At 42.5% G+C, this 14,019-nt stretch overlaps 1 protein-coding gene across 2 annotated transcripts in view; it reads right to left on the bottom strand.

The window, feature by feature from the left end:
- Positions 1-13,199, bottom strand: part of VDAC1 (voltage dependent anion channel 1) — a 39,814-nt gene extending 26,615 nt beyond the window's left edge. The window contains exons 1-2 of one of the 2 annotated variants that reach the window (XM_043984345.1): positions 13,059-13,122; positions 4,412-4,518 (exon numbers count right to left, since the gene is read on the bottom strand). In XM_043984345.1, the coding sequence (XP_043840280.1) occupies positions 4,412-4,483 (72 nt within the window). In that variant the 5' untranslated portion in view covers positions 4,484-4,518; positions 13,059-13,122. Of the gene's footprint in view, positions 1-4,411; positions 4,519-13,058 lie in introns of both variants that reach the window. The other variant, XM_043984346.1, reaches the window with a different exon arrangement.
- Positions 13,200-14,019: the final 820 nt, after the last annotated feature.

Below are 14,019 nucleotides of genomic sequence, written 5' to 3'. Positions count from 1 at the left end.
ATATGGTATTATGCTAAACACTGACTTTACAAAAACAAAATGAAATAGTCCCTCCTGTCAAGAACTTACATTCTCCTGGGGGAGATACAATATATAAATACAAAGTGTGTGTGTGTATATGTATGTAAACACAAAGTATATATATAATAACTTCAAGGAGAAGGCACTAACAACTGGGAGGCTGTGGCCCTTTGTGTTTTGAAGGAAGCTAAAGGCTGAGATGAGGAAGAAGCATATTCTAGACTTGTGGAGATCACCTGTGAATGCATGAAGGCAGGAGATGGATTGTCATGGACAGAAAAATAGCTAGCAGGGCAGCATGACTAGAATAAAAGTGGGAGAAGGGAAATAATAGGGAAGAAGACTGGAAAGTTATGTGGGAGTCAGATTGTGAAGGGCTTTAAATGTCAGGCTGAGGATGTTCTATTTTACCCTAGAGGTAATAGGGAGTCCTTGGAGATTTTTAAGCAAGAAAGTTATACAGGAATATTAATCTGACAGCAGGGTGAAGAATAGATTCAAAAGGAGACCAATTAGGTGGCCAATGAAATAATCCAATAAAGAAATAAGGGCCTGGGGGCAGCTAGGTGGAACAGTGGATAAAGCACTGGCCCTGGATTCGGGAGGACCTGAATTCAAATCCGGCCTCAGACACTTGACACTTACTATCTGTGTGACCTTGGGCAAGTCACTCAACCCTCATTGCCCCACAAAAAAAAAAAAAAAAAGAAAAATAAATAAGGGCCTGAACTAGAACATAGTATAAGCAGGGAAAGCGTACTCTTACAAAGTAGAAATCAGCAATATCTAGTAACATATTAAAGGGGTAGTGGGAAGTGAGGTAAGTTCAAGGATTAACTCACAGGCTACCTCCTTCATGAAGTTTTCTTGGATCCATATCCTGATCCACAACTGACATTATTCTCTCTTTTCCTTTTATAATATTCTACCTTGTATCATACTTACTTAGATAAGTCATACTCCACTATAAGATAATAAAGTCCTTAAAGTCAGTGGCTTATCTTTCAATATTATATCCTTAGTGTTGAGCACAGTGCTTTGCACGGAGTAGAGGCTTAATAAATGTTTCTTCACTGATGCTTAGTGAAGTGAGCAGAACCAGGAGAACATCATACACAGTAACAGCAACATTGTGCAATGATCAACTGTGATAGACTTAGCTCTTCTCAGCAATGCCATGATCCAAGACAATTCCAAAAGACTCATGACAGAAAATGCTCTCCACATCCAGAGGAAGAACTATGGAATCTGAATGCAGATTGAAACATGCTATTTTCACTTTTTTGTTGTTTTTATGGCTTTTCCTTTTCATTCTGTTTCTCCTTTCAAAACATGACTGATGTGGGAATATTTAATGTGATTGCTTGTCATCTTGGGAAGGAAAAAATGGAAGGGAGGGAGAAAAATTTGGAACTCAAAATTTTATAAAAAATGAATGCTGAAAACTATCTTTACATATAATTGGAAAAATACTATTTGCTAAAAAAATTATTTTTTGTTTTTGTTTTTTGTTTTTATTTGTTCGTTTGCTTGTTTGTTTGTTTGTTTTTGTGCAGGGCAATGAGGGTTAAGTGACTTGCCCAGGGTTACACAGCTAGTAAGTGTCAAGTGTCTGAGGTCGGATTTGAATTCAGGTCCTTCAGAATCCAGGGCCGGTACTTTATCCACGGCACCACCTAGCTGCCCCTGCTAAAAAAATTTTAAATAAAATATTCTTAAATTTAAAAAATAAACAGAAAAAAAAGTGTGTTCAACTGAATAATCCAGTTGTAGAATCATAGAATATAGGGGCAACTAGGGAATAAAGCACTGGCCCTGAATTCAGGAGGACCTGAGCTCAAATCTGACCTCCAATACTTGACACTTACTAGCTGTGTAACCCTGGGCAAGTCACTTAACCCTCATTGCCCTGGGGGGGTGGGGGAGAGAATCATTGTGTATGAACTGGAAAAGGATCTTCTTTATCTAGTCTAGTCCCCTTTACTGATGAAAAAGGCCCAGAGGTAGGAAGCCCAAATTCCAACAAATAACAAAAAGCAGAGCCAGAATTCATTCTCTGATTCTAAATCCCATTTGCTTTCTACTGCTCTATGCTGCCTTCCTGTGTAAACATCTTGTATTAGAGCTGCAGAATCCTGGAATGTTAGAACTGCCAGGGAGATCATCTGGTCCAATTGTCCCACTTTATATAGTAATAAACTGAGACCCAAAGAGTGCCAAGTAACTTACACCCAAGTCTCTTGATTCCTACTGCAGGGCTCTTACCACTGAATCACTAATCTCTTGTCCTTAAGCAGTTCCTATAGTAGCACAAGAATATTTGCACTAAAGGAATGTCTATGGGCATGATGTTCCTTCAGTTTGGGAAAAAAAAAAAGTCTGGAGGTTTAACTTGAGGCAAGGCAAGATCAGATAGATTTTTTAAAATCAAATCAGGCAATAGTCCAGATAGGAAGTACAGATCTCTTCTCTCTGTCCTCTTTCTGTGTGACTTTTATTGGCTTCCCGGGGAGAAGGGTGGCATCCGAGTGAACTTGCTGCAGGAAGGCACTGGCATTATATGAGTGCAAAGGGAAGGACAAGGGCGGCATTAGTCAGTGGATAAGGCCAGTATAATTATTTTCTGTTTCAAGGCATTCCCTGCACAGCAGCACGTCGCTAGTGACCCAAAATAAGTCACGTAATCGCCATCTGCTGGCTCAAAAGTGGTATATGAAATGGCATCACCACATTCCAATCTAAAGCTTAAAGGGAGACACTGCAGCACCTGGCCTGCTCTGTCTAAACTTATGTAACCTAAAAATTAAACCATCCCTGCAAATCTTACCGTAATACAGTATATCCTCCCATAAATGGGGAACCTATAACCCCCTATATTCTATCAATAATCTTCCCAGAGTCCTTTACAGCATACCAGGCAAGTTCCTCAGCTCAGAGAATCTATTGCAAAAATGTTTGTACAACTAGTCTTTCCTGCTTCTACCACTAAGGCCTTGATAAAAATAAAATAAAATTTAAAATCTGATTTAAATACAAAAATTCTTCTCGGTAAGCATCAGAGTTTAACATTCACTGAACAAGTTGTTTTCATAGTTTGTTAGCCCTCTCTACCCCCAAAACACTACTGCACAAGCCTCTCCCCTAAATGACTGGAAAGCTTCCTGCAACACTGAATGAGATACTATTAGAGAGATCAGAAGGATACAGGTACCTCACTTTGCAGAACAAATATGTTCCTCCAAACATTTAGGCATATTAGTCGGTACTTAATATTTTCTTTCATTTGTTTTTCAGTCATGTCTGACTCTGACTCTTCAGGATCCCATTTGGGGTTTTCTTGGCAAAGATACTGGAGTGGTTTGCTATTTCCTTCTCCAATTCATTTGGATTCGCCCAACATCACACAGAGGCCAGATTTGAACTCAGGAGATTAATCTTCCTGATTCCAGGTCCAGCTCTCTACCTACTTATATCACCTACCTGTGAGCAAAACTGAATTAATTTACATTTTTTGCAAACTGAATTCAATGTTAAAGCTCATGATTTACAGGAACCCTGCAATAATGTCATTTGTTAAGTAAATGATGATTTTGTAAAGATAAATTATCCCCCCTAATTGATGGACATCCTATGTTTTCTACTGGTGCCCAAGTAACATTAAGAGGTCTAGACTAGAGGTATTAAACATGCTTCTGGGGTGCAGCTAGGTGATGTAGTGGATAAAGCAACAGCCCTGAATTCAGGAGGACCTGAGTTCAAATCTGACCTCAAATACTTGATACTTACTAGCTGTGTGACCTTGGGCAAGTCACTTAACCCTGGAGGGTTGGGGGGGGAGAACATGCTTCTGGCAAACAGTTGTATTTGGAGTCAAATCTTGCCTTAGATACTTACTAGCTCTAGGCAAAGTCACTTGACTTTTCAGTTTGCTCATCTTAAAATGAAGATACTGATAGCACCTACCTTATAAGGTTGTACACAGGATCAAATGAGATAATGTATGTTAAGTGCTTTACAAACCTTAAAGTGCTATATAAATGTTATCATCACCAATATCATTAGTGCCTATTTTGTCTATAGATGCTCCTAGGTAAAATATAAAGGAACCTCTTCAAAGATAAGAAGGCTGATTTCATAAATATTCCTCTTCCCTCTATCACAAGTATTGCTAGTATCAGGGACTATGACAGTCATCTTACAGGTGACTGTGCTCTCTGTCTTTGACTTGTCTAAGAAGGTACACTAGAGAGAACAAAGGACCATCAAAGGTCAGCTCCAGCTGGAGGGGCCTCCAGAGATCATCTAGTCCAGTTTCTTCAATTGTACACAGGAGGAAAAAGAGGCCTGGGACTGTTCCCAAAAGGACTTTTTCAATTTTGAATTTCATTACCCTAGGTGTTCTTGAAGTAGAGTCTTCCACGATCTCAAGGGGCCTCAGGAAGGCATAAAAAAGAGCCAGCATTTCACCTACACAGATGTCCAGGCAGCTGAGGTTTCCTGGAAAGAACACTAGATTCAGAGTCAGATGATATGAATTCAAGTCAAAGTTCAGATTCCTCATTATATATGTATGACCATCGTTCTCAGTGACCTCATCTGAAAAATGGAGATAACACTTTGCACTACCCACCTAAAAGGGTCGTACTAAGGTATATGAAACAATGGATGAAAAATGCTTTGTAAACCATGAAATCACTATAAAAAGAATATTGCATTTGGAGTCAGAAGTCCTTGGGTCCCATCCACCTGGCTCTCCAATTACATACAAAATGTTTCTGCCACTTACTATCTTAGTTACCATGGGCAAGTAACTTCTTTGAGCCTCCATCTCTTTATTTGTAAAATGAAGGGTTGGACTCAGAGACCTCTAAGTTCCCTCCTACTTCTATATCTATGATCTTATGACATATGCTATTGTTTATTTTATTTTATTTTTATTTTTGTGAGGCAATTGGGGTTAAGTGACTTGCCCAGGGTCACACAGCTAGTAAGTGTTAAGTTTCTGAGGCCGGATTTGAACCCAGGTACTCCTGACTGCAGGGCCGGTGCTCTATCCACTGCGCCACCTAGCTGCCCCAACATATGCTATTGTTAACACAGAACATGCATCCAAAACACATGAGATAGTGCCAATGAGTACTGATAAAAACAGCATCACTTCAAAACCAAGGAGAGGGGCAGGTAGGTGGCACAGTGGATAGAGCACCGGCCCTGGAGTCAGGAGGACCTGAGTTCAAATCCGGCCTCAGACACTTAACACTTACTAGTTGTGTGACCCTGGGCAAGTCACTTAACCCTAATTGCCTCACTAAAAAACAAACAAACAGAAAAAACAAAACCAAGGAGAACAGACCTAGAAGCTTCATTTTGAGTATTAAACTGTTTACTGTATACACAGCATGGTGTTACAAGATAGAACATAACCCAAATTTATATGAGGATTTCTGCCCTCAATGGGTTCACAGTCCAGAAGAAAATGAGATCTAAATCCCCCTCACAAGGAAGGCTAATTGACAACTTCATGCCAATAAGGGATACCATGTTTTCCTTTGGCACCCTTTAGTCTTCAAGAGAATAGAATACAGCACTGCCTACACTTGCCCTGGGTTACAAATATCTTTCCCTTGAGGAGATCTTGATTCTCTCTTTCTCTGTCTCTAGTTACTGTAAAAGTTGGGCTTACAAAACAGCTCTTGATTGGCTGTTTATTTACTCCAGGATACTACACAGGCAATTCAAGTAGGTGCAAATAAGTAAACTCTGGTGTCTAGGGGTTGAAGTGGTTTCTATACTAAAAAGGCACCGTCTGACAGCTCAGAAAATAAATCGCTCAAAGGACTTAAAAAAAAAAGATAATACTGAAGTGTGCTTGATACCTGGTACAGTGTGGGCCAAAAGTCACAAAGGGAGTTTCAATATTTAATAACGCCTTTATTTTTTTTGTTTTTAACTTACAATACCTTAGCATCATATATAGGAAATGAATTTACATGTGTGAAAAATCAAATCTTATAAACAGTGAAAAATAAAGAAAAATAATTTTCAAAAAGTTATTAAAATGGAAATAACACTGGCTTTGGAATAGAAGGAATTAGATTTGAGCTAGAGGAAATAAAATGATTCTGCTATTTACTAGTGTGTGACTTTGGGCAAGTTATTTATCCTTGCTGGTCCTCAGTTTCCCCATCTGTAAAATGAGTTTTGATTTCAATGATTTCTAAGGTGCCTTTTGCAGCTCTGAATACTACAAATACCCTAAATTTACTAAGCACCTGCCAGCCCAGACTAATTTGCTGTCTGTACTTTTGACAAGTCTTAAAATTAATTTGCTTCCTTCTCTAATTGAGCACCATCCAGAACCTATGAACCTTGGCTTCTACCCATTTCTTGTGTGACACTACAGAGGACAAACTATCTTTTAGATTACCCAAGGATCCCCTGGGCATATGGGAGGAAGTAGTCATGCCTAATGAATCATCTCCAACACAATGTGGGTTATAGGGACAATAGGGAGCTCTAAAGCTCTTGTCAAGATACAGCTGTAATTAAACACACCACACCACACCACACCACACACACAGGCATATGCATATGTGTGTTTATATGCTTATATTTATATTTGAATGCTAGGTGAACACTCAAATGGATTTACAATTACCAAACTGCCTGGGCTGCTCAAATCTATGGGTGTGTGTGGATATGTGAGTGGGTGTGTCTCCCCTCCCTTAGTCAACTTAATTTAAAATGAAGGCTGAGCAGGCTGGTTGTTAACCACTGGCATGTTCCAACAGAGGCAGCTGGGATCCGACTCACCATAAAAGGCTTCCTCACATGCATGCTGGGGATCAGGCCTGCAGGGAACAGTGTCTTCCCATTGCAGACTTCTACATGAGCCACTGAAGAAACCCAATCTGACAGCCTAGGTCTCCTGTCAGTAAGTTCAGCACAGCTAATACCACCTTTCCACGAATTCTATGACCTAATCATTCAAGTGGGTCAAGCCTGGGAAAGCCAGGGGGAGAAAAGGTAAGACACACTAATGGCTATAAATTTATAAGGCCATGAGCAACTCCCCAGGACAGGCCCAGAATTGGCCTCCTGGCTCCAGAAGGACTAGATGAAGCTGCCCAGAGCCACCAAGTGACCATCTCTTTCACATGAGCAACAAATAATTTTGGAGAAATTGCTTCTATCTCAAAAACAACTTTGGGGGGCAGCTAGGTGGCACACTGGCCCTGGATTCAGGAGGACCTGAGTTCAAATCCGGAAGATACTTGACATTTACTAGCTGTGTGACCCTGGGCAAGTCACTCAACCCTCATTGCCCCACAAAAAAATGGAAAAAAACACCTTTGGAACCAAGAACTAGCCAATACACATTTTTGAAAGGTTCTAGAGAAAGTCCAATGTAAACCAGTTGGGCAGGTTCCATAAGGCTGTAGGAAGAAATGGGACTTAAAGGCTGAAAAGGACTGTGTCTTAGTTGAACATCCAAGCCATTCTGCCATATGGAATATTTATACAAATCCTAATACTTCTAGTCTCTTAGTCTAAAGAAAAAGTAGCCTATCTAGTCATGCTGTCTTTCACCTTTAAAGACATATCCCTAAGTTAAAATATAACACCCTCCACAATATAACTCTCCCCTAACTTTCTAGTCTCTTATATTACTCCCTTTCACCCACTCTCTTCCTGTCAAACTGGTCTGTTAGCTAACTGTTCCTTGCAAATGATATTCTATCTCTGTCCTCATCGCCTTTGCACAGGTGTTTCCCCACCCTCCCCCACTCCTACCATGTCTGGAATGCATAGTTCTTTCCTCAAGAAATCCCTAACTTCTTTTAAAATATAGTTTACGTGCACTGTCTTACAACAGCCCTTTACTGATTCCCTCAGTTGTTAGTTTTCTCTCCCTCCTGAAGTTAGTGTATATATACACTCACACAAATATAGATATCTGCATACATGTTGTGTTCTCCCCAGAGAAGATAAGCTTTGAGGGCAAAAATTTTTGTTCGTCTTTGAATCTACAAGACATGAAATATTTGTTGAACAGTGTTCATGGGACATAACACTTGTAATGCAAAAGAAATCTGAAAGGTAATAAACCACTACTGTCCCATCTGATCCTCACAAAAACCTTGTAAGGCAGACAGCAAAGAGATTATTTTCCCAGAGGAGGTAACCAAGGCACAGGAAAGAGAAATAACTTAGAATCAATTCAATTGTGAAATGTCTCTGATAGTAGGGACTAAATGTTATTTCTTTCTTTGATCTCTCCAGCACCTAGCTTAGGGCTCTATACATGTTAGACTTTTAATGTTGACTTAAAAATTACTTGTGCAAGGTGAATAATCCCTGAGACACAAACCTAGGTTTCCCCAATTCCTGATCTAGATCTCTTTGAGCTTTGTGTGCAACCCTTTTGTGAATAGAGCACATTTTCATGAAAGCTGAATAGAATCAAGAAACAGTATGAGGACTAAAGTGAAACTACCTAACCAACAAAGTTGCGGGTCTTTCTTCACAGGCTCATAGATTATTTTTATTTATTTTTTTTTTTGCGGGGCAATGGGGGTTAAGTGACTTGCCCAGGGTCACACAGCTAGTAAGTGTCAAGTGTCTGAGGCCGGATTTGAACTCAGGTACTCCTGAATCCAGGGCCGGTGCTTTATCCACTACACCACCTAGCTGCCCAGGCTCATAGATTATTAATTATGGGTAGGCAAAAGTCTAGTGCAGGGGTCCCCAAACTACAGCAAAAGGGCCAAATGCACCTGCAGGATTACCTATTTTTTTGGCTGGTCAGCAAGATAAGAATGTTTTTTACATTTTAAAATACAACAAAAGTTTACAATGTGAAGACTATTCTTAGCCCACAGCTGTACAAAAACAGGCATGGGCCATAGTTTGCAGACTACTGCACTAGTCTTTGGATTTCTAAGCGGGGATCTATTAAAAAAATGTTTTAATATATTTGGATAACTGTATTTCAGTATAATTGGTTTCTTTTGTAATACAATGCATTTTACTTCATGCATTTAAAAACATTATTCTGAAAAAGGACCCCTAGACTACACCAAACTACCTGGGGGGGTCCATGACACAAAATAATTAAGGATCCATGATCTCTGATCCAACTCCAATATTTTATCAAGAAGGAAACCAAAGCTCAGAGATCACAATTATTTTACCAAAATCACACCATGAGTTACCTCCAGTTCTGTTAGCATGAAGCTCTAACTCCATCCTTATATCTTCGCTTATAAAATATGGACAAACCAAGCACTTTGGACAAAAAAATGTGGGCCAAGTCATTGCTGAACTCCCATTTTCAATGAAACCCCAAAAGTCAGGCTGGTCAATGGTTCAAATGTCTGGTTTTCAAGTTACGACCATTCATTCTTTTGCTCACACATGTATAAGCCCACACTGGACTACATGGGAAGAAACTCTTATGAAAAGGCACCTTTTCTGCCTACAAGCAGAACTGCCTTCGAACAGGTGGGGGGGGGAGGGTTGCAAATATCTATTAATTAACTGGTCTGATATTCTCCATTCTGATTTGTCACCTGGATATGGAACTGCTGGAAGAATATGCAGAGGGTGATGCTGATGATGAAGCATTTTTCCCCAACAATCACCAAAGAGCAAAGTGAGGCTTTGCACGGGTTTTGCAAAGGTCTATCAAAATTACAGGATAGGGGCAGCTAGGTGGTGTGGTGGATAGAGCACAGGTCCTGGAGTCAGGAGTACCTGAGTTCAAATCTGACCTTGGATACTTAACACTTACTAGCTGTGTGACCCTGCGCAAGTCACTTAACCCCAATTGCCTCACTTAAAAAAAAATTACAGGATAAAAACATTCAAGGGGGCAGCTAGGTGGGGCAGTGGATAAAGCACCAGCCCTGGATTCAGGAGGAACTGAGTTCAAATCCGGCCCCAGACACTTGACACTAGCTGAGTGACCCAGGGCTAATCACTTAACCTTCATTGCCCTGCCCCGCCCCCCACAAAAAAAAACCACATGCAAGTCCAGTTCTGATTAGACATTGAGAATATTCTTATAAGAGATTTAAGTTAGTAACACTGTAAAGCAAAAAATGCATTAAACTTGGTACTTAGGAGGACAAAGATCCTACTCCTGGCTCTGCCACAAATTTGTTGTGAGGTGTTGGGCAAATCATTTACCTTCTATGTGCAGAAAGACAATAATACTATGCTATGTGACAGGATTAAGGAAAGGATAAAATTTTAAAAAGGAAAGATAGGCAAAAGAATTTTGAAAACCTGGATACTTAGTTTCAAGATGATTCAACTGAAAGATGTTTGGCCATCCAGAGTGGTTGAGAGATTTCCAGGTGTACAAGATGAGTGGGAGAATACAAAACCCAAACTCACTAGCCTCTTTCAAAATCTTCAGTTCCACCAAGTTCCCCCACTGTGGCTGGGGCCTGGGGAAGGTCTGTAGAATTAGTGTTTCACTTAGTTTAAAGAGACAATGTCATTGAGGGCAGCTAGGTGCACAGTGGATAGAGCACCAGCCCTGGAGTCAGGAGTACCTGAGTTCAAATCCGGCCTCAGACACTTAACACTTACTAGCTGTGTGACCCTGGGCAAGTCACTTAACCCCAATTGCCTCACTTAAAAAAAAAAGAGAGAGACAATGTCATTATGGGGGAAATATGTAGCCTATTCTTGAAAAGAATTTGGGTTCTTAGCATCTTATTCAAGAGTATAGTTGATCTTTGTTGGTTATGTGATTATCCTTTCAGGCAAGATCCCTCCACCCCCAGTAGTTCAAGAACTGACCCAACTAGCAACCCAAGGCTCATCTGATTGAAACTAGTGCATCATGGATCCTGCCAAGTACTCAAAAACTGTAGAGAAGTGTGTATCTCTAGATCAATAACACTACAATCTGAGGAGGTATTTGTGAAATCATGGGGTGTCAGAGCAGAAAGGGACCTTAAATACCACAAAGTCCAATGCCTTGGCAGAGAACCAGAGAAGGACTTACTCAAGGTCATAAAATGAGCTAGTGACAGTCCAAGCTAATTTAAGTAGTTTTTTTCAATGTTTCTGACCTTACTCACCAAAATCTAAGTGACTTTGACCAAGCAGTAATTTATTTTCAATTTTCCATGGAAAGTATATTTGGGATAAAGAGGAGGTCAGAAGTATTTTTTAAGTGCACAAGACACTCATATGCACACCCTTCTTCTTTGCATTTATCTTTTTTCTTTTTTGCATTAGTTATTTGTGTAAATTTCTTTCTCCCTTAGATTGTAGCATTATTGACAGCAATATGTGTGTGTCTGTATGTACACACACACACATATACACACGCATATATATATATATATATATATATATATATATATATATATATATCTTTTTACACCCAGTTCCAACCACAGGATCTTGAATACATATATAGAGTCAAGCACTGATGGGGAGGGAGAGGGAGATTGTGGGGGGGGGGGGGGAGAGAGAGAGAGAAGTATGACTTGACCACGTTAGAAACTTCCTCAAGAGCCACCAAATGAATTTTTTAAACCATCTTTCAAAGGACTTTTCTGGGCTTTTAGGAATTTTAACTCCTGCTGCCGGCAGGTCCGAGGTATTCCTTCCAGCTGCCTGGCAGTTATCACTTTAATAGGTTATCCTCATTAAGCAAGTGAAGGAGGGGGAAGGGGGAGGGGGAAGTCGGGGAGAAATGTTCTTTTCAAGTAGTCATTTCCCCTTGAACAATTCTCCCTCCTCCAACTGACTTCGGTGAACCCGTGGAGCATCTCTAACTAATTCACAAATCTAGAAAATGTTAGAATATTTAGATGAGCAAATCTTCCCTAATAATTCTAGGGACCTGTTTCATAAAGGAAAAATCACTTTAGGCACAAGGAGAACGTTTCCGATAATGCAAATAGCCTTGCACAGGAAGCCGGGAGACCCAGGCTGGAGACTTGCTCTTTCTCAGAACAGTGTGACCTTGGGCCAATCTTTTTTTCCTTCTTGGGCCTCAGTTTCATCATCCGGACCAAAGAAGGGGTTAAAACCGATTATGTCTAGGATCCCTTCTCTCTCTAACATAGTATAATTTGCGAGCTAAGCCATCCCTGATTCCACAGAGGTAGAATCGCACCCGGTCTCACAGTAGGCCATGTGGCCTGCTGTTTGTGCCGCTGTTGTCGCTGGGCCGCTGTCATGTGCTGCTGCTGCCCAGGGCCAGCCTTAGAGAGTGGCTGGCCAACCTAACACCAGTTAACCCTGTGGGCAATATTTCATGCGCAGAAGGGTCAAAGAGTGGGCGATAGTGTGAGGTGGGGGGAAGAGGAGTCTCTGTCCACGGGGTGCTCTGAGTAACGGAATATTAGCGCCAGAGGCCCGGCTAGAGGCCAAGCGCAGGTGGGGTTTGGGTCCCCACGGCTGGGGATATGAAGAAGAGGGGAAGCAAGTCGGTGAGAACGTGGTGGTCCAGCGGCGGCCTCCGGCCCGGCGGGCAGCGGGGTCCGCACGCGCTGCCTCGCAGCTCCCCGGCGGGAAGGTCACGTCCCCAGCAGCGCGGCGTGGCGCCGCGCCCCGGCTTGCCAGCCTCCTTCCCCACTGCGGGCCCCTACCCCGGGCAGCCCCAAGCAGGGTCTCCAGAAGCACGCGCGCAAGGCTGCCTGGGCCAGAAAACGGGGCGCCGGCATAGGCCCCTCCCTACCCCGGGCCGGGGCTACCAAGAGGGCAGCGGTGACAGTGTAACATGGTCAATACACTCCGCTTCAGACCTAGCAGCCCCACTCATTCCCTGCGCTCCCTTACCCCAGCGGGGTCGGGCTGGCTTGTACCAGGCTGGGCTGAGCTGTGCCTGCGGCCCCCGCCCCAGACTGAGGCTCTAGGCCAGCTCACCCGAGCATGGGCAGGGGTAGCGGCAGCCCAAGCTCCGCACAAAATCAAGCAGCCTCCGCGGGTCCATGCCTCAACCCACACGCCTCCCGGCCACAGGGGAAGGATAGCTGGAGAAGATGGGGGGGGGGGGGCGTCCCTACCTTCCTCTCCCGGCGGACACAGCGTGAGCAGCAGCGGGCGACCGACACAGAGGCAAAGGGGCCGCAGCAGCTGCTGGGGAGTGGGGCGGGGCGCGGACCAAGGCGGCGGCGCGGACCCGCCCCCGGGTGCGGGCTCCTCCGGGCTCCGGCTCAGTCTCCTCCCCTTCTTCCATATTTCCTTTCCCGCCTGCTTGCCCTCCTCTTGTCCCCACCCTTTGCTTCCCTTCACCTCTCCCCTTCCTTCCCCCCTCCCAGTTTCCTTTCTCCATCTGTCCCCTTACTCTTGTGACCTGTTAGAATGACTGCTTTTGATATATCTGCCCTTTTACCTATGGGCTCTTCTGCCGTACTCCCATTTCCACAGCACTTTGCATTTCACAGAGGACTTTCCTTACAATCCCATGTGGTAGAGAGACAAGGATTATCATCCTCCATTTTATAGACTAAACTCAGAGAAGTTAGATGTTGTGCCCTAGGTTTCAGAGCCTTTTTTCCAATCCAATTTTCTGATCAAGTATCCTGCAGCCCAAAATCTCTTTCTAGGACACCACACTGTCTCTTATTCAGCAATGTACATTATCCGTGGTCCACAAATTTAAATCTAAAAGAAATCAATCACCCTGAATGAACAGAGAAAAAGCATTGAGTTGAAAGGAGTCACTATTCAGCTGTGAACTCTTATTTGCTTACCTTTATGACCTTGGACAAATCACTAAACCTCACTGCAGTTTCAACTTAGGTAAAAGTGGAGATTTGGCCTAAATGATGCCTAAGGTTCTTTCTAGCGCCAAATCTGCAAGGAAGGAGCTGAGTTTTCCAGGAAGTCCTCAAGATTCTGAGCCACAAGCTGAATTCTTGATCTCTCCCATGTGTTTTGTTCTTTGACAATTTCATGTTGTTATGGGCACATCAAAGAACCTTCTCCTTGAGAAACTAAACCAGAGGACAGACAGGCCTAGAG

Source organism: Dromiciops gliroides, chromosome 2 (genome assembly GCF_019393635.1).
Source record: "Dromiciops gliroides isolate mDroGli1 chromosome 2, mDroGli1.pri, whole genome shotgun sequence".
Classification (NCBI taxonomy): domain Eukaryota; kingdom Metazoa; phylum Chordata; class Mammalia; order Microbiotheria; family Microbiotheriidae; genus Dromiciops; species Dromiciops gliroides.
This window is presented reverse-complemented; position numbering and strand designations above follow the sequence as displayed.